Genomic DNA, 20,598 nt, shown 5'->3' with positions numbered 1-20,598 from the left:
AAAATAATAAACAGTGAACTACTATTACTACTTACTACTCATAAACTAAAAAAAAAATCAATGTAGTAACGGAAATATTACATTAAAAAAACAAGCAGATAGACAACAAAAAATTAATTAAATTTAAAAAAAATATAATAAACACGAATTCATTAATTAATTATTATTATACTGAAAATATATAGAACAAAAAAAAAGTATTTGAAAAAATCTATATATAAAAAATATATTTAAAAAAAAACTTAAAAAATTATTATTATTAAACATATAAAGTAATATATTTAAAAAAAATGCAGAAAAATGAAAATAAGCAAAGTAATATTAATGATAAATATATTAAAAAAATATTGATTCAAATTTTGTGATTTTTTTCAATGTGTGTGAATTTAATGAAGCTTCAAGGTTTGTGTTTCGCAATGAATATAAATTAAAGACATTTGAGATCTAAGACACTAAATCTCAAGGATAAAAATTTTTTTTGGGTTTTTATCGATTTTTAGATTATTTTAAATTAAAAAAATAATAACAAAGTCAACTCTGCCAAAAAAAAAATATTAAAGCAGAATTAAGGCAACTTATTTAAATTACAAACGTGAGTATAAAAGTCTTATTCTGAAGTTTTTGCTCAAAAAACGAACAAATCTTAATAGGAGTTATTCATATATTTTTTTTAATTTTTAATTATTTTTAAAGATATTTTAATTAAATTTAGGTCTTAGCTTAATTTTTCTTATTTTTTCTTAAGATCATTCGAAAAATATTACGAAAAATCAACGAAAAATAATTTTAAAATTTTTGGTTGATATTTTTTTGAATTTTATTTTTTCAATAAACGTCAAATTTTTTATCAGAATTTTTGTGTTTTTAAAATTTAAAATAAGGTTTGAAAGAAAATCGAACTAAAACTTACCAAAATTTTGTTCTTCTAAATTTCGAAAGAAAATTTGTTTTTAAAGCAAGTTAAATAAAATTTAAGAATTATATTTAAATACCTAATTTTTTTTATATAAAAATTTTCAATCAAAAATATTTGAATATTGAAAAAGTATTTCCCAAAACACAAAAATTTTTTCCCAAAGCACAAAAAATTTTTTTATTGGCCAATTATTTAAATGTTTTAAGCAAATTTTCAAGAAGTTTTAGTTTTAAATAATTTTAACAGCTCAAAAACGTATTTTTCAAATTTTTTAAATCGTTTTTTCTCAGTTTATAAAAACTGCAATTGTGCAAATTTTTTTCCGCCCGTTATTTAGTTTAATTATTTTTAGGCCGCTCCAAATTTAATTTTTAACTTTTTGTCCCATGCCCCATTTTTTTCGAAAATCCAAGGGGGCAAAAAAAAAAAAAAAGTATACAAAATGACATAATAAATTGACCGTTTTTTTCTTTTTTCATATTTTTTCAAAAATTTTACAAATGAAAAATACTTTTTTCACAAAAAAAATTGAAAAAAAAATTTTCAATTTTTGAAAAATTTTTGTAGAAAAAAAATTTTAACATGAATTTTCTTCAAAAAGCTTAAAATTTTTTTTTCTTCTAAAAAAAAATATTCATTTTTCAAAATTTTTTAACAGTTTTTTTTATTTTGCCCCAAATTTTTTTGTTGGGACAAAAATTTTAAAAAAATTCTCTGAGATAATTTTAAATTATCAAAGATAATGTAGATACCATAAAATAACTAAAATATTTTAACACAAAAAATAGTTAAAATTTTTCATTTTGTGTGAAAAAAGTATTTAAAATTTTTTTTAAAAAAATAATTTTGCAAAAAAAGTTTTTGGGATTCAATTATTTTTTAAAATAAATTAGCGGCCTTAATTAAATAATTAAGGTTAGGTTTAATTAATTTAATATTTAAATATTCAAAGTAAAAAAAAAAATAATTTTATAAAAAATATGAGGGAAGAAGCAAGAGAAATTTTTGGAAAAACTCTAAGAATAAAACACAAAAAATTAAATAGTAGACATGAAAAAAAACTTTATTTTGATCAAAATTCTCGACTACAATATTTTATTATTAATTCTAAACGAAAATTCGTTTATAAACATTTCTCACTAGTTTCAATATTTTTTTTTTCATCAATATAATTGACACTTCTGGGTTTTTATTCTCTTCTTTAACACATTCATGATTAAAATTCGTCATATTATCACTAAGGGTTTACTGTTTTCTTTAGAATACTAAATGGATCACTTTTTGATCCAAATCTAAGGGGAGAGGGCACTCTTGATTCCTTTGATTAATTATTTTCTTATGATGTACGGTACGGTAGAAAAAAGTCCTTAAAAACTAATGAAAAAATGGATTTGCGAGCCGATCTGACTTGGTGGTGCAGAGAATCTGTCGTTCCAGTTGAAACGAGTAATCCATGTCGCTGATGCCTTTTTTCAAGTCAAACGATGGTAACGTGAAAGGCGCTGTCTTTTTGATGAGCGAACTTAGTTTGAAGGGCACTCCGAGCATTTCAGCTGCCGATGCGTAGTACAGGGTGTGAGTGTCGTAAGGAATACTGGTGTCGTCTTGTGTCGATGAATTTCCGTTTGTTGTGGGAGCAGGCGGAGCTGGTCTATTTGGGGAAAGTTGATACCCGGGATCGATAATTTCGTATTCGTCGTCGATCGTGGACGAAATTCGTTTGTTACGAGGCGGCGGAACGGGATTGTTGTTGTTTTTGGGGTCCGGATACAACTTTAAGCGGTCAATTTGTTGCTGGATATTGTTCGTGATTGAAGTTTCGGTTTCTTTTGTCGGAGTTGGAGGTGCTGGGCGTTTTGTTGCGGTGATTGATTCAGTCTTATAGCACACGAGAATGCCGTTTATCTCACTGAAAATGATGAAATTCGATTAAAAATCGTTAAAAATTGATTTAAAGGGAGATTTTTTACCCAGCACTGATCCATCCAGCTGGCGGTGTCTTGGATTTTGAGCAAAGAATGATATCGGTGACAGCTTGTTTCACTGTGGATTTTTGTGAGATTTTGTAAGCGACTTGGCGTTTCCTCCAAGCTTTCTGTTCGGTGTCGATTGTGCGTGTTAGGATACTGAGACCTGCTCCAACTACTTGTTCCTTTTCTCCAATGACCCTGAAAATGAGGAAAATTGAAAAAAAAAAAATAATTTAAATTTAATAAAAAAAAAAAATAATAATTTAAAATAATTTTTTTTTTTAATTTTTAATGGAAAATGTCAAAAATTATTCTTTTTTTTTTGTGAATTCCTTAGATATTTTTACAAAAATTAATGATTTTTATAAAAAAAAATAAAATTTGTTAAAAATTTCATCGACAAAAAAAATTAAAAATTTATCAAAAAGAGGTCTTTATCATAAAATAATAAAAAATAATTATTAGGAATTTCAAAGGTTACAAATTTTAAGAATTTTTGTAAAAAAATAAAAGTTTCATAAATTTTTAACAAAAAGTCAAAATCTTAATGAATTTTTATCCAAAAATACAAAAGTTTTAAAATTTTTTGTGAAAAAGAGCGTAAATTTAGAAAAAATTAAAAAAACTAAAAAAAAAATTTTAAATTTTTAGAAAAAAAAAATGTTTTTTAAATCATTTTTAATTTATTATCTTTTTTTAATTTTTAATATTTTTTTCTTCTGGCCAAATATTTTATTTTTTTTTTCATCAAAATTATCAGAGAACAAAAAAGTTTAAAAATTCTATAAAAATTCTAATTATTTTAGTCAAAAGGTGCAGATCAAAAAACATCAAAAAAGCTGCAAATATCAAGGGTAAAAGTTAAAAAAAAAAAATATTATTAATTTAAGTAGAAGACTTTAAAAAATTTTTAAAATCGTTTAAAAATTTCAAAATTTTGTACAAAAAAAATAATTTTTCAAAACTTTTTATCAAAAATTACAAATTTTTAAAAAATATCAAAAAAATATAAATTGCATGAATTTTTACAAAGAAAAAATTAAAGTTTCAAATAAAATTTTTAACTATTTCGCGAGTTTTTGAAAGCGAGTTGAGAGAAAATTCTTAAATTTTAATGAAATAAATCAAAAAATGCAAGAAATAATAAAAACAAACACGAACTTGACCGCTCAAGATCTAAAAATAGCTCGACCTAATTAGCAGACATTGACCACGGAATAACACACGAAAAAAAGCAATTAAATGTGCAAAATTATTACGAATTATCAGAGCATTGCTGGCCATTACTCTTCCTCGTCTGTCGTAAAAAAAAATCGTTACGCTGACCGGTTTTCCTCAGAAACGAGCAAAATACTCAAAGAACGGTTACACATTCGCTCACTCATCACTTTTAAAAATAAATTACAATTCTCTAGCAAATACGCCGTTAAAATTGACGTGATTGGCTCGTAATGACTTGTTTGATGTAAAAATTTTTGTTGTAATATAAATAAACATGATGAACGACCTTGAATTCTTTTAATGAGATTATTTCAAATATTGGCATTTTTAAGAGTTTTGTTCAATTAGCTTGGATTTGGTTGAATGAAACATTTCCCGGAAAATCCCAAGAAACCACTCAGACAGCGCTGATTCATCAAGATCACGCAATCAGATGTTTTTGCAAAAAAAAAAAAATGTTGTTGAACAAACATGTTTTGCTACTTTTTCAATGTTTTCTAAGATAAGACTTGTCATGCCATTTACGGGTCTTTTACGCAACCGACCATGTACGAAGAAAGTGAAACAAGAATAAACAGCAACAAAGGAATGAATCATCACAGAGATATTTATTAACGGTTGTTATCATTTGTAATTCAAGACGCATATGGCAAGTGCGATAATGTGTGAATTATTGTTATCGCGTTATCGGTGTTGACTGTTGAGAGAGATAATAAATTATTATTAGAAATTTTTATTGATAGTTAAAAATTCTTATTTATGTTTGGAATAGTTGCTACATTGAAATTGGATCAGAATTTAAATATTTAGAAGGTTGATGGTGAAATTTAAGTTATTTCGTTCAAGCAAGTTGAAAGAAAGTTTAGTGACATTTTTTTTTTAGAAAATTTGCAAAGAAGTTGTGAAATGCAAAAATTTTTTTTTACGAAAAGTCGTTAATGTTGTTTTTTTCAAGGTTTTGGGAAACAAATAATGGCTTTTGAATTTAATTAATTCACATAACTTGCAACTTTGTTTTTCTTATGCATCAAAGTTGTATTTTATTTTTCCATTTTTTTATTTGATATTGAACTAGAAACTGTAAATGGCTAGTTAGTTTGTAAAAAAAAGTATTGAATTAAAAATGGTAAAATATTTTTTCTTGTTTTTTTCTTTGAATTTTAAGCTAAAAATGGTGGAAAAATTAATACCACATTTTTATGTAATTTTTTCAAAATTTAAATTCAGCTGATTCTTAAAACATTATATTAGCTCTCATTGAGTTTTTTAAAAATGTTTTTAAAAAATAATTTTTAATTTATTAAATTTTTATTTAAAAAAGATTTTTGGTATTTGGAAGATTTTTAAAAATTTACTCTCGTATTCGAAAAATATTTTGATTGTTTTTTAAATCTACCGAGCTTTATGTTAAAAGTCAAAAAGTCTAAGCTTGGCAAAAATATGCGTTTGAAAAAGCGTTTTAGCCTCCTAAAATATGCATTCAAGGCCAAAATATGCAATTTTATGCATTTAAAAAAATGAGCACTATTTGTTAAATATTAAATTTTTTTTTTCAAAAATGTAAAAACTTATGTTTTTATCAGATATATTTTTTTGTTAAGGAAAAAAAAAATTGATTTCCATGATTAACAAAATTTTTCTCAAATCATTGTTTTAAAATATTTATTTTTTGAAGCAATAAAAGTAAGGCATTTTATTTTTTGTAAAATTTTTTTGAAAAAAATATTTTTTACCTTGAAAATTTTAAAAATATGCTCGAAATATGCAACTTCAATTTTCATACAATTTATTTTGTCGGTTAAATCAAAAAATCCATTTCCAATTTAATACGGAAAGTTTTCAAAATAAATATAATTAAAATTTGATTTTGGTTAAAAACAAATAGATTTTTTTTTTTTTTAATTTTATATTCATTTTAAAAAAATTAAAGTTTTAAAAATTTATTTTACTAAATTTTCTCAAAAAAAACCCAAAAAAAAGAAAGAATTTTACTAAAAAAATCAAAGTTAAATTTCTATAAGCATTATTTAATTTTAGAGAGTCAAAAACTCGCAAAAAACCTTAGTTGACTCATAAAAATAATAAGAAAATTTTTTAAAATAATTTTTTTTTTACAAAAATTTGAGCTCGAAGAAAATGAAAGTTCAAATAAAAAAATTTAACGAAGTTACGTAGCAACTTTAACGACTTGAAAATTATATTTACTCAAGTAATCTTCTTTTTTTTTAAAGAAGTTATTTGCGCAATTTGTCTTTTTATTACATTTTTTATTTTATAAAAATTTAACGAGCGGAAGTAAAAATACTTGCAAAATTTTGTTCAAGTATTTGTTATTCAAGAAAATTTCATTTATTTTTTATTTAAGAAAAAAATAATTTTTTCAATGAATTTATTTTCAAAAAAAGAAAACTAAATTAAATTAATTAATTAATTAATTATTAAATTATTTTAAATTTTTAAAAAAAATGTTCGAAAAAAATTTATTAAAAATAAATGAATTATTTAATTTAAAAAAATAATTTAAATAAATCAAATAAAAAATAATTAAAAATTATTTTAGAAAAAAAAATTAATTAAAAATATTTAATAAAAAAATTATTCAAAAATATTACAAACATCTGACTTTTTAATGACTCATTCAATCATTATTATCAACATTAACCTCATCACTTTATTTAATTGATAAGCTTCTTACATCACTTTCCCACAATAAAATGCAATAAAACTCACTTCAATGTCTCGATAACTTGCTCCGGATTCCCTTCAGTTTTCGAAATGCACAAATACCGACTTGTCCGTTTGCCAAACAAAATATTATGCTCTCGCCATAAATCTGCATCCATGTCAGCATCAAAAGTCCGATGCAGTACTTTGAAGTTTTTTGGACATCTGAAAGCAAAAAAAAAAGTCATGAACGGGCGTGTTAAGGCGTAAAATTAGGCGAAAAGTGAATGTTTTGCCGCACGAGACATTAATTTTCATGAAAAAAATTGCGTTTTGCGTGTCTTTGTTCATAAAAAGTTGTTTAATATCTCACATGCGGCAGAACGACCGTCAATAGAACATAGTTCAGATGGAGTTTTATAGGTCATTGCACCATTTTTGTATCGTAGACGCTGCGCTGTACTTCTTTGTCTCTCGGAAAAAAAATTTACTTACTTCTCGTAATCTTCGACGACAGAGAGCGACGTGATGGGCCGCGAGTCTGGCATGATGTTGATGAGTTGATTTGTGAAGAATTGCGTTTTGTTTGCCATTTTTTTAAGGTTCCACTTGATTGCTGGGGCAACGTCACGATATGCTAATTGAGCAACTTTCGCCAAATATTGACAAAAAAAAAATATTTGACACTTTTTTTTGGCCTTTTTTTCGACTTGCACCGAAAATTTGTTGCGTAAGTGAAAAAATAAAGGTTAGACAGCAAGCGGCAACGCAAAAAACAGGTTTTTCACTGTGAATTTATTGCAAAACACGAATAAACTGCATTCAGCGAATTCTCTCAAGTGCCCCTCGTAACGATTAATTTTGTTTTATTTAATTCTATATATGCTGAGCTATGATGGTTTTTTGTCGCCACTGCATGAATATTATTAAATTTTGCTCTGTGTGATCTTTTTTTGTGTGTAATAATTCTTTAGAAGTCAATTCTGACTAATAAACACTGATTTTTTTATTTTTTTTTCTCTCATTCAGAATCTTTGGCACTTTGTTGTGTAAAAAAATTACATTTTTCGAGGTTTTTTGAGATTTTTAGCACTGTGGAGTATGATTTAGATAACAGTTTGGGCGTTATTTTGATTAATTTCTAGCTAAATAGGCAGTTTTAGATGTTTTAAGTAACACGACAAGTCGCGACGAGACAAGCAGCAGCGAAGCAGACAATAATGAATGTAGAACTGAACACACAAAAAGGTTTTTAACGTACAATTCGTACAGCAAGAACGTTTGAATGGGTTGATTATGTGGAGATGAGGGGATGGAAAGGGATTATTTAACGATTTTTTAAAAATTTTTAATTAAATTTTAAATATTTTTGATGAGTTTTTGAAAATTTTGAGAATTTTTGAGAAATTTTATGAAAAAAAGTGTTACGTGATTCGTAAAAGACCCCTGTGTAACTGTCAAAAACGTATGATACACATATGGGGTCGTTCAGAGAGAATGTCAGGTATTGAGCAGTGAAGTGGATTTCATGGAGGAGAATAATATTGGTGTTCAATGCGAATTTATTTTTAATGGCGCTATGATAAAAAAAAATAATTTTGATTTTTCCAATTTTTGTCTGGATTAAAAAGAAAAAAAATATCTTAAATTTTTATTTATTTTAGTCAATTTAAATTTTTTTTTCCTATGTTTTTGGGCGAAATTGGGCAAATTAAAAAAAATATTAAAACTTTTATCAAAAATTACCGATTTTGGATGTTTTATTTCTATTTTTTAAAAATTAGGTAAAAAAAATTTTTAATGATTTTTGTGAATTTTTGGAATATTATTTTATGAAAACTCTTATCTCAAAAAATTTTTTTAAAAAAACTGAATTAATTTTTTTTTGTTTTTTTTTAAATTTTTTTTTTTATTTTTTTTATTTTTAATGGCTTGAATTTATTAAAGAATTAGCACATACCAAAGCAAATACATTAAAAAAAATTAAAAAAAATAAATTGCTATGGTCAAAAACTGAAATAAATCCTTTAGGATAAAAACATCGATTTAAATTTGAAAAAGCCTGAAATTAATTATTAATAAAACGTTATTATTTTGTTAATTTTTTTTTAAATAAAAATTTTAATCAATTTTTACATCACAAATTTTTTTTTCATTTTCACTAATTATTATTAAAAATAAAAACATTTTGACGGATAAAAATATTAATTTTTTTATATAAGGTGCATTCCATTCTAAAAAATACCGAAATCCCGGATTTTAAATTTACCTATAAAAGTACAGATCTTATTACCCTATCTTGATGTCCATCCGAAAATAAGAAACTTTTGCTAAGACAACATTTATTTTCGACTTATTTTAAAAATTTTTATCAATGGTTCAAAATTTTTTAAAAACGCAAAAATATCACATTTTTGGCTTTTCTGACCAAACAGTTGTTTCCAACCATATGTTTCATGGCAAAAAATTGACAAACAATCCTGGTGAACAAAAATTTTAAAATAATAAAGTTGAAATTTTACCTTTATTTTGTTAATTTTTTAAAAATTTTTTAAAATCATAAAATTTTTAAAAATAAGGGTAAAAAAATTTTTAAATCAAAATTTCTTTTTTTTGATTTTCACTAAATTATTAGTTTTAAAAATAAAAATATTTTATGAAGAAATCGGTAAAAATCAAAACCGTGATTTTGGTATTTTTTAGAATGGAATATAACTAAAATTTTTGGCTGTTTACCACTTTTTTTCGATTTTAAAAATAAAATAATCGATTTAAAAATATTTTTAAAACAAATAATGAGTTGCAGTTGACAGAATTTCACGAAGGAATTGACTGCAACTGGCAAACATTATTCGGTGTCCATGAAGTTCTTTCAGGTTTTTGCCGCATTTGATGATTAAGTCGCCTGTTTGAACGCCTACTGTTGCATCATTGAATGATTTTCGGGATATTTCTAAGGGACAGCTTTGAAATTTCATTTTTATTTTGTTATTACAACTTTTGCCGCCTTTGCATATTTTTGTTGTTTTTTGGGGTCGTTCATTTAAAGATTTATTTTTAGGCGTTTTTCATTAATGGCGTCAATGCTTTAGGAAGAGTTTATTTTCAAATTTTTTTAAAAATTTTTTGTCGAAATTTTTTTAAAATTAAAAGAATAAAATAAAATTTTTTAATTTAAAATTTAAATATGTAATTTTTTTTTTTTGAATTTTATATCCTTTTCTCAGAATAAATTTATGAAGTATTTTCGACATAATTAATTTTTTTTTATTCAATTGATATTTTTATTTAGTTTTTGACGAGTTTCAAAAAAAATTTCTATCCAATCCGAAGCCTTTAAAAATTTTCAAGAATTAAATTTTATGAAATTTTGAATTTCGATAAAATTTTGTTCTAAAACTAGAAATTCAACAAAAAAAATATAAATTCATTAAATTACTGAAGTTATTTTGAAAATTAATATTAAAAATTTGGAAAGTTTTTTTTAATGATTGGTTTAATTTTTTTAAATTTTAACTTGAATCATTTTAAAATAATTAAAATTTTGACCACAAATTGTTTAAATGTTGGCATTGTGTATAAAAAAAAGTATTTCAAAAAAATTTTTTTGCTTTCCTTTATTTTTGAATTTTGTACGAAATTTTCATTTGAAACGATCGAAAGCTTTAAAAATTTTTTTTTTATTTCACAAAAAATCGAAAAAACAGTTTTTTATGCAATTTGTACTACTTTGTATTCAATAATTTAAAAATAATTCCAAAAAAATAATTTTTTTCTTAAAATTTTGACCCATGTTGCGATTTCTTACAAAAATACCGTTAAAAAGATAAGAAAAGTGAAGCAATTCCGTGTTGCCAAATTTTTGCGTGCATTTGTATGTGTTTCGTTCGTCAGTTCGCTTTCAACTGTCGTCCAGATAAGTCATCATTTACGCGCAAAATTGAATGTTTTCATCATGAACCGCTTCAAACCGAAGAAAATTGATATCAAAATCAAAGATAAACAAACTTTTCCTTCTGAAATCGCAAAAACTTTGTTCCAAGACGTTTTGACACAGGATTTGCATTGCGATTTGCTCATCAAATGTGGCGAAGATCGTTCCGAGTACGTTGCTCATCGAATTATTCTCGCTGGTGCGAGTAAATTCCTCTCGGACGCTCTCCAGACGGCAATTCCCGGAAAATTTGCTGTTTTGTTGCTGCCTGACATTGAACCGCGTACTTTTGAGCAAATTTTGACGTACATCTACAACGGAGAAGTGACCTTGGATTCGCGATCTGATCTCGGAAAGTTTGTCGAGGGATGCAAATTACTCGAAATTCCGGATCCATCGTTGGTTGTTGCTGCAGAATCGGACATCGAGATAGAAGAAGAGGTCAAGAACGTGCTTCCGGTGCAAGAAAATGTTCGCAAAGCGAAGGAAATCCCCGCAAAGCCTGCTGCAATTGACGACAAGTTCCGAAATTTGACGATTGGCGATAAGAAATTTTATCTGGAAAAGGCAAGAAACACCGTTCGTAATGTTTACGAAAATATGGAGATGCAACCGCCAAACGGGAAAACCATGGATGACGTCGTTAAGAAGACCAGACTAGTTTTTGAGGCAAAAACGATGTTGCGAGCTGAACACGATTGCGGATATTGTCAGAAACGGTTAAATGTGCCTTTGATCAAGACTTCATGCAGATTCAAAAACTGCACCGTCAAGAATCACATTTACAATCATCATTTTTGCATCAAAAAAAGAAAACCTGGAAGACCTCGTAAAAATCGTAAATGATTTTTTTTCGTACAAATTTCAAACATTTTATTAACAGATTTTTTTTATGGACCTAATTTTGAAGAATTCACAATAAATTGAAATAAACTAATTGAAAAATTGTTTTTTTCTTATGAAAATTTAATATGAAAATCCAGTAAGGCAAAAAAAAGTTAAAAATTTCATCAATATTAACCATTTTTCGTTCTTTTTCCTTATTTTTTCAAGGAATTTTCAAAAATTGTTTTAAACATTTTCAAGAATTTTTGTATGAAAAAACGACATTTAACATGAAAAATTCATTCTAAAAAATATTTTCAAAAAAAAAAAAAATAATAATTTTTCAAATTTTTTGATAGTTATTTTTTGAAATTATTTTTTAATTTTTACCTTGAAATTCTCTAAAATTAATTTTAAAGTACCAAATCTGCACAAAACAACTAAATTAGGTATTCTTTACTGACCAAAAATTGTTTAAATTTTTTTTATTTTGTATGAAAAAGTATTTCAAAAATTTTTTTTTTATTTTTGAAATAAATGTTCTGGGTCAAAACATCGGAAAAAATTTGGAACGGCCTTATTCGAAAAATTAAATATTATGAGAAAAAACTATCGAATATTGAAATTGTTGTAAAAAAAAACATTTTAAATTTTAATATTAGAATTGAAATTTAAAAATAAAATAGGTAAACATTTTTTTTTTAAATTTGAATGAAAATGCTTCTCACTATTTTATTTATTTTTTATTTAATTTTTTTTTATTACATATTTGATTAAAATTTTTATTTAATTTAAAAAAAAGTTTATTTTTTTGTATTTTTTAAATATTTTGTAAAAATCAAAATTTGATAGGGGAAAACGGGGTAAATTAGCACAGCAAATTTCGATTGGATAGAAATCATTGAATAGTGAAGATATTGAAAAAAATTTGGATGCCATTTTGTAGCTTGGAGTCCTAACTTTAATTTACTGTTAGTCAACTTTGCTCCAACTGTTGTTTTAATGCTCGATATAAGCGATTTTCCAAAAAAAGGGGGGCAAATTCGATTTTTACGGGGTAGTTTCGAACAGTCACTTAAAATGGCTCTAAATGTCACATAGAACACGAAAAAATCAAAATTTTTTATATTTTTGGAAAGTTCAGTCAAATACCTAACTTTTACCCATATGAACTTTTTTTGTCCTTCAAACGGACTTCAAGCTACAGCCAATTGAAAAAATTGTAATTTTTTTATGTATTTTGTATGAAAAATTTCCAAAATTCGCAAAATTGTATGAATGTGCGAAGGTGCCCCGTTTCGGTTTTAATCACATTTTGGTTCGTAGAATTTTTATTTATGGAGTTAATTTAAAATTTCTACCTGGAATAAGTAGATAAGAGTCCATACTTATGATTCCAATTCAAAATTATTTTTTCTTTGAAGCTTTTATATTTTTCCGGGCCATTTTAGTGAAAAGTCGAAAATTTACAAAGGACCCTTAAAAACAAATTTTTTCAGTTTTCTCCAATTTCGTAAAATTTTTTCAAAATTTGTTTTAGAGTGTTTAATTGGCTTTAAAATGCCGTCATTTTGACATTTTTAGATTTTTGATTTTCGATCCGGAACATGGAGATAATAGGGGTGTCCCAAGGGTCCCCGTGTGCGAACTTACCCCGTTTTCCCCTATTATTCAAAATATTTTTCAAAAATTTCAAAAATAATTTAATTTTTTTTTAAGTTTTTGTTGAAATGAATTAAATTTACAATTAAAAATTTTTAAAATAATTATTTAGGCGGATAAATTTTATATTTCAATTTTTTGTCGCCCTCCCTCCGATTTTGTCGAAAAAATTCAGGAGGAAAAATAAAAATTAAATTAAAAATTGGAATATTTTTGAAATTTTTGGAAATTTTTTCAATAAAAAATCATAAAGTGTAATTTAATATACTAAAAAATAGGTAAATTCGCTTAAATAAGAAGTTTTCTATTGAATACAGGTGAAAAATTTTTTAAAGTCACGTGACCAAAATAATTTTTTTTTTCAAAAATTTTAATTTTGTAAGATTTTGTTTAATATTTCTCTGATTTTGAGTTCAAATTAAAAAAAAATAAAATGTTAAATTAAAAAAATGTTAAAAAGTAACACTTAACATCCAAGAACGTTAAAAAATTAAAAACAAAAAATTAAAAAAATTTTATTTTTTTAATTCCCCCCTTCCGCTCATGGTGCAAAAAAAATGAAAAAATTAAATTTATCCGCCTAATATTTTTTTATTTTATTATTTTTTTAATATTTAAATAATTTTTATTAAATTATTTTTTTTATTAAATTAGGTCGCTCCAAATTTTTTTCGAACTTTTTATCACAAAAACTTTTTTTCAAAATGGAGGGGGGGCAAAATAAAAAAAAATTTTGAAATACTTTTTCATACAAAATGACAAAATGGTATCTACATTTAGATTTGATAATTAAAAATTTATCTCAAAGTATTTCAAGTAAAAAATTTAAACAAAAAAAATCGTAAAAACAGCTGTCAAAAAAAAAATTGAAAAATAATTTTTTGAAAAAAATTTTAAAGAAGAAAATTCATGTTTAAATACGATTTTTAAACAAAAATTTTAAAAATTGAAAATTTTTTAAAAAATTTTGGGAAATTCCTTGAAAAAATATGAAAAAGACCAAAAAACGATCAATTTTGATGAAATTTGTAACTTTTTTTTTATTTGAAATGGGGCATGGGACAAAAAGTTCAAAAAAAAAAATTGGAGCGGCCTTATAATTTAATTTATTAAATAATTAATTAATATAATTAAATTATTATTTTTCATAATAAATCCAAATTTAAAGCTACAAGTCTTTAAAAAATTTTTTAAAGATGATTTTTTCTGCAATTTCTTTAAAGGTTCCTTACAAATTTAAAATTTTTCCATTCAAATAAATTTTATTAAAGTACAATGCGCCCTTTTTCTTCTTTTGAACAAACAATTCACACACAATGAATAAAATTTCAGTGACATAATTCATTAACTGCGAGAGCTATTTCTCTCCAAAGTTCCATTCACTCAAATATTTATCGAAAATTCACGCACACAGATTAACTTCGAATTTACTGAGAGAAACCCGTCTCAACATGAATTGAAGAAAAAAAAATGTTATCAATCGTAGTAGACGAGCATTTACTTGTCCCCATAAAAAAATCCGAAACAATCAAAAATTCTCCTATACTGAGTCTATTTACTTCGGCCACCTACCTACGACTCGTACGGAGCGATGTACGGACTTTAAATTAGTCTCTGTCAGTGGTTGTTACTGTGAAGACCTTGTGTGAGTAAATTTTGTTCTCCGTTTCGTAATTTTTTTCATATTTTTTTTTTTTTTGCTAGAAATTCCGAGTTTTTTCGCGATGAGTTCCGATTTGAAGGCATGGGCGAAGCAAGCCGCGATGCAAGTTGGCTCCGGCGGCAGTGCGGGCTTCATCGAAGTTTGTATTATGCATCCGTTGGACTTGGTGAAGACTCGTTTGCAGCTCCAGAACAAAAATACAGTTGTGAAGGTCGCGGGAACGGCAGCTCCACAGCAAGTTTACTACAACGGCGTGTTCGATTGCATGAAGAAAATGATCAAAAACGAGGGAGTTTTCGCGTTGTACAAGGGAATTTTGCCGCCCGTGTTGGTCGAGACCCCGAAACGTGCCGTCAAATTCTTGACCTTTGAGCAGTACAAGCGATTTTTCATGTTCGGTGCCGACAAACCGACGCCTCTGACATATTCTCTTGCCGGATTGGGAGCTGGCGTGACGGAAGCGATTCTCGTTAATCCCTTCGAGATGGTAAAAGTGACGCTGCAAGCCAACAGAGCGACGATGAAGGAAGTCCCAAGCACCTGGGCCGTGACGAAACAAATTGTCGCCGAATCGGGCATCGGTCTCAATGGCTTGAACAAAGGAGTCACCGCGACAATTGGCCGAAACGGCGTTTTCAACATGATTTATTTCGGATTTTATCACAGCATCAAGAACGAGTTTCCCGAATATCAGGATCCGACGAAGGAATTTTTCAGAAAAGTCGGCATTGGATTCGTGGCGGGTACGTTGGGATCTGTCGTGAATATTCCGTTTGATGTGGCAAAAAGTCGCATTCAGGGACCGCAACCGGTGAAGGGAGAAGTCAAGTATCGCACGACTTTTGGCTCGATGGCGACAGTTTACAAGGAAGAAGGCTTTGCGGCGCTGTACAAGGGTTTGACGCCGAAAGTCATGCGATTGGGACCCGGCGGAGCGATTATGTTGGTGGTCTATGACTACGTCTTTGAGTTCCTGCAAAAAAGATTTGAGTAAATTTGGAGTTGAAACGGAAATTACTACCTCAAAGCATTTAAATTTGGACCGTTTTTGAGACCAGAAACGATTTTTTTGTAGATTTTTTAAATAAATTGTTGACGAAATTGTTGATAAATTATTTTTTATTACAAAATAAATGTTTAAAAAATAATTTTCTTTTAATTTTTTTTTATTTTTTTTTTTTTTATTTTTTTAATATTTTTTAAAATTTTTTTTTTTAAATATTTTTTTTATTTATTTTTTTTTTAAATTTTTTTTTTAATTTTTTTTTCAAATATTTTTTCAAATTTTTTTTTTATTTTTTTAATTTTTTTTAAAATATTTTTGTAAAATAAATTTTTTTTTTTAATTTTTTTTATTGTTTTTTTTTTATTTTAAATAATTTTTTTTATTTTTTTTTAATATTTTTTAATATTTTTTTTTTATTTTTTTTTTTAAAATATTTTTTTTTATATTTTTTTAATATTTTTTTTTTTTTATTTTTTTTTAATATTTTTTTTATATATTTTTTTTTAAATATTTTTTTTATATTTTTTTTTAAATATTTTTTTTTTATTTTTTTGTAATTTTTTATTCATATTTTTTTTATGTTGAATCAAAAACGGCTTGAATTAGTTAAAAGATATTTGTTTCATCAAATATCGACCCAATATGATCAGAAATCAACTTTAGAATGAATATTTATTCAATTTTAGGAATTTCTCAAATATTTTTTGTTCGAATTTCAACGTTCATGGCACTTGTGTCATTTTTCACATCCCGGCAGCTTTTGACAGATTTTTGTTTTGGTTTTAAAAATTCAATCGTCTTTCAAATTTCAACTAAAATCCACTGAAAAATGTCGAATTTGCAGAAAAATATGCTAAAATCGCGTCTTCCGCCGCTACCACCGAAGCTGTAAGTCGAAATTTATTAAAAGTTTCCCTGAAAAACATCTAAAAAAAATATTTTCTCTTATTTCGCAGCGAAAGTAATTTACGTAAAGGAGTCACAAGTCGCCAAAAAGACTACAATCCGACGCAATGGAATCAGTATTTCGAGGAAAGTCGAGACGTGGTCACTCCGCGTGGCACTTTCCGCTGCTATTTGTCCAAAAAACCCCAAAATCCGGGTCCCGTTGTCGTTTGTTTGCACGGCGGCGGCTATTCGGCACTCAGTTGGTCTCATTTCAGCATCGAAATAACCGAAATGGTGCATTGCACTTGCCTGGCAATCGATTTGCGGGGACACGGTGACACCCAAACCGACGACGACTCGGATTTGTCGGCTGAAACAATGTCACAGGACGTCGCTGGGGTGCTCAAAAGCTTGTATGGCGACGAAATGCCGCAAATTATCATGATTGGACACTCGATGGGAGGCGCCATTTGCGTTCATGTCGCCGAAATGGAGGAATTATCGACGCTCGTGGGTGTCGTTGTGATTGACGTTGTCGAAGGAACTGCCATGGAAGCACTTGCCAGCATGCAAAGCTTCCTCCGATCACGCCCGAGTCATTTCAAAAGTATCCAACATGCGATCGAATGGAGTATTCGCAGTGGGCAGATCCGAAATGTGCAGTCGGCGAAGGTTTCGATGCCGGGTCAAATCGTAAATGTGGCAACGGGAAAACTCGCGACGAATGAACTGCCTCTCGATGCGTCGCGACAAAGCTCCGTCGATGTTCCCGAGGAAAAATCGTCGTTTTCAAGTCCGATGGCGATCCCAGAAGATGCGGAATTCGTGCCGGAAGAAAGTGCGGCGAGACCTTTTACGGCTCCCGTGTTGGAAGACCCCAAAAAGTACAAATGGCGCATCGATTTGAGCAAATCCGAGAAATATTGGCCCGGATGGTTCGAGGGATTGAGCAACAAGTTCCTGAATTTGCGACCGGCAAAGTTGCTCCTGCTCGCGGGAATTGATAATTTGGACAAAACACTGACTGTGGGACAGATGCAGGGAAAATTCCAGATGCAAGTTCTGGCGAGATGCGGGCATGCGGTGCACGAAGACCTCCCGCATGACGTGGCAGAAGTTGTGGGTTCCTTTATGCTGCGAAATCGGTTTTCGACAGAAGCTGGGGAATTCATTAGACGGATGCCGGCGTGTTAGAAGGACTTTTTGCTCGAATTTTAAAACTGAAACTTATTTTTAACTCCATTTGTAATCCACACGATGAACATATTTATTGCGTATGAAATAAAAATAATCACCTTAAATTCGTTTAAGCCTTTTTCTGGAAAAAAATTTTTTTTTGATAAGAAAAAATGAGAAAAATTAAAAATTTCATTCATTTTTTGTCGAAAATAAAAAAAAATAATTAAAAATTTTTAATTGGATAAAATTTAATTATTTTTAGTGATTTAGGCCGCTCCAAATGAAACTCAATATAGTTTTGTCCAAAAATTTTTGAAAAAAAATGGGGGGGGGCAAAATAAAAACAATTTGAAATACTTTTTTTCACACAAAATGCCAAATTTTTTAATAAATTTTGGTCGTTAATCTAACAATTGTTTTAAAAACATTTTGATTAAAATCGAAAATAAATTAATATCATAAAAATACCAGCTAACGTTAAAAAAAACCATAATTTTTATGAAAATTATTTTTCAAATAAAAATTAGGTAATGTCGAAATATGATTTTCAATACAAAAATTACTAAAAATTGAAAATTTCTCAAATATTTCTTGAAAATTATGAAAATATACCCAAAATCGATAATTTTTTATGAAATTTTTAACTTTTTTTTATTTTGCCCCATTGAAAAAATATAGTATTAATTTAAAATAGTTCACAATTTTTTTTTTATTTTTCTTTAAAATTCAAATAAATAAAAAGTAGAGAAAAAAATGTTAAATTTTTGAATAAAAATAATTTTTTAATTGATTTTTTTTCATTTCTCTATTTAAAATATAACTTTTAAATAATTTTTATAAAAACTTTAAATTTTTAAAATTATAATTTTATTGTTTTTTGAAAAATTAAAAATAAATTTAAGGTCAAGTTCTGAATTTTTTTAAATAAATAAATGTTTATAAGAGTTTTTTTTTAATTTTATTCATTTTACTACTTTTTGCAGTAAAATTTTTTCAACTGAAATTTTTATATATTTTTTCAAAACAAAAACAAATGTTATGTTAATTTATCATATTTTCACTGTTTTCATGAAAAAATTTTTGATTTTTTTTTGACACAAATTTAAAGAAAAAACATCATTTTCCATTTTTTTCTTACCTTAAATTAAAACGTTGAATTTTTTTTTAATTTTTTGAAAAAATTATTACTCTTTTCATTTGATTTTATTTTTTTTTTTTCAAGAAAATTTAGAAAAAGTATTAATTTAATTAATTTTTTAAATTTTCATTAATTTTCAGGAGCTAAAAAAATCTTATTAATTCACAAATCGAAGAATTTTAATAAAAAAATTTTCAAGTCAAATTTTTTTATATTTTTTCAAAAAAAAAAAAATCTCTCCAATAAACCTTTTCATAAATCTTTTATTTTATTTTTTCCTTTTTTTTTATGAAAAAATGGCTTAAAAAAACTCTGACTGATTAAAAAAATTTTTCATCCAAAGTGCAATTTTCGAGTAATTTTTAATTCTTTTTCGACACAAATTTTAAAAAATCATAATTTTCCACCTTTTCCTACCTTAATTTCAATTTTTAAGCCTTCACTCTTAAAAATCTCGTCTCACCTTCAAAAAATTCTTAAATTTTTCACTAATTTTCTATTTAAAAATTTACAATCTACAACTTCCAATGACGATATTTCGCGATACGCTCCAAACGTTCTTCTCTCTTTTGTTTTTTGATGCGATCCTCTTCGATCAATTGTCGAATTATATCCGCCGGGAGACGTTTTCCCCTATAATAACGAGGCAACGGAACTTCGATCGCCTTCTGGATTTTTTGTTCCACATATTCTTCCGCTGAGAATTTTTCCGCGTCCTTAATTTGCGCTAAAAGTTCCGCATGAAAAGCTTTTTCCTTGCGAAATTCCTTGCGCTGACGACGTTTGGCCCATTCGAATCGCATTCGTTTCCACAACTTTTTTCGCTTGTGTTTTTTCATCTTTTTCCGTCGGATTATCATGATTCCGAGTGGCTAAAAAAATTAAAATTTTATTAAAAATCAAGAGTTTTCATGAAAAATCTTCTTACTCTGTTATTTTTCTTCTTGGTACAAGCTTCCATGCCTCCCTGAGTGCCCCTATTAGTAATTTGTGGCAATTGGATCTCCTGAATCCTCCGATTAATTTCGTCAATTTCATTCAGAATCGACAACGGATTGTCGATTATTTTGTTTGGAACGAGAGGAACATCGAAAATTTCCTTTCTACGCGTCGCTGGGATGCCAATATCGAAGGAAATCTGCGTGGGACTGACTTTAATCCAGTCAGATTGGTGGTTGAGAGGCTGTGTGGTAGCAATCAAAGGCAAAACTGGAGATTGGATGGGCTTTGGGGGCTCCGTCATCAATGTTCGACACAAATTCCGGCATGGCACGCGACGAATGTCTGAAAAAACAAACGAAAATTGGATGAATTTTGATGATTTTTTGTTTTTTCAAGAGTTTGGACTCACTTCTTGCGAGAAACATCTTCGTTGCGAATGAAAATCACTCGAAAAAGCGAAAATTTATTGCATAAATAGAATTTTTATTCCTCTCTGGACCCGAAAATCACTTGAATTAGCAACGGCAATTTAAAATTTTCAAATGAGACGAAAGAAAATGATAAATTTGGAAGAGGAGTACAAAATTGTG

The 20,598-nt window shown here is 27.2% G+C and overlaps 5 protein-coding genes across 5 annotated transcripts in view; 3 read left to right on the top strand and 2 right to left on the bottom strand.

Annotated features, from left to right (window-relative positions):
- Positions 1-20,598, top strand: part of LOC134827586 (zinc finger protein ZFMSA12A-like) — a 230,213-nt gene that overhangs the window by 11,497 nt on the left and 198,118 nt on the right. The gene's annotated exons all lie outside the window — the stretch shown is intronic.
- On the bottom strand, positions 1,994-7,935 carry LOC134837106 (uncharacterized). The gene is made up of 4 exons (XM_063852427.1): positions 7,267-7,935; positions 6,838-6,996; positions 2,887-3,084; positions 1,994-2,825 (listed from the first exon to the last, which is right to left on the bottom strand). The coding sequence occupies exons 1-4, from the start codon at positions 7,362-7,364 to the stop codon at positions 2,291-2,293; spliced, it is 990 nt and encodes a 329-aa protein (XP_063708497.1). The 5' UTR covers positions 7,365-7,935; the 3' UTR covers positions 1,994-2,290.
- On the top strand, positions 14,705-15,982 carry LOC134832633 (mitochondrial 2-oxodicarboxylate carrier). Its single transcript, XM_063846728.1, has 2 exons — positions 14,705-14,837; positions 14,897-15,982. Exon 2 carries the CDS (start codon positions 14,917-14,919, stop codon positions 15,847-15,849), a length of 933 nt encoding a protein of 310 aa, XP_063702798.1. The 5' UTR covers positions 14,705-14,837; positions 14,897-14,916; the 3' UTR covers positions 15,850-15,982.
- LOC134836698 (protein phosphatase methylesterase 1) lies at positions 16,618-18,040 on the top strand. Its single transcript, XM_063851883.1, has 2 exons — positions 16,618-16,749; positions 16,818-18,040. Exons 1-2 carry the CDS (start codon positions 16,691-16,693, stop codon positions 17,941-17,943), a joined length of 1,185 nt encoding a protein of 394 aa, XP_063707953.1. The 5' UTR covers positions 16,618-16,690; the 3' UTR covers positions 17,944-18,040.
- Positions 19,524-20,571, bottom strand: LOC134827593 (uncharacterized). Its single transcript, XM_063840312.1, has 3 exons — positions 20,418-20,571; positions 19,995-20,350; positions 19,524-19,938 (listed from the first exon to the last, which is right to left on the bottom strand). The coding sequence occupies exons 1-3, from the start codon at positions 20,431-20,433 to the stop codon at positions 19,582-19,584; spliced, it is 729 nt and encodes a 242-aa protein (XP_063696382.1). The 5' UTR covers positions 20,434-20,571; the 3' UTR covers positions 19,524-19,581.

The sequence above is a fragment of the Culicoides brevitarsis genome, chromosome 1 (assembly GCF_036172545.1).
Source record: "Culicoides brevitarsis isolate CSIRO-B50_1 chromosome 1, AGI_CSIRO_Cbre_v1, whole genome shotgun sequence".
NCBI lineage: Eukaryota > Metazoa > Arthropoda > Insecta > Diptera > Ceratopogonidae > Culicoides > Culicoides brevitarsis.
This window is presented reverse-complemented; position numbering and strand designations above follow the sequence as displayed.

Coding starts and splice junctions, on each gene's coding strand:
- LOC134827593 (XM_063840312.1), bottom strand. Junction 19,939..19,994: donor CCAAGAAGAAAAATAACAGA/GTAAGAAGATTT, acceptor TAATTTTTTTAG/CCACTCGGAATCATGATAAT.
- LOC134837106 (XM_063852427.1), bottom strand. CDS start 7,364: ATGGCAAACAAAACGCAATTCTTCACAAATCAACTCATCAACATCATG. Junction 3,085..6,837: donor CAAGTTATCGAGACATTGAA/GTGAGTTTTATT, acceptor CCTCATTTTCAG/GGTCATTGGAGAAAAGGAAC. Junction 2,826..2,886: donor GCTGGATGGATCAGTGCTGG/GTAAAAAATCTC, acceptor CATCATTTTCAG/TGAGATAAACGGCATTCTCG.
- LOC134836698 (XM_063851883.1), top strand. CDS start 16,691: ATGTCGAATTTGCAGAAAAATATGCTAAAATCGCGTCTTCCGCCGCTA. Junction 16,750..16,817: donor CCGCCGCTACCACCGAAGCT/GTAAGTCGAAAT, acceptor CTTATTTCGCAG/CGAAAGTAATTTACGTAAAG.
- LOC134832633 (XM_063846728.1), top strand. CDS start 14,917: ATGAGTTCCGATTTGAAGGCATGGGCGAAGCAAGCCGCGATGCAAGTT.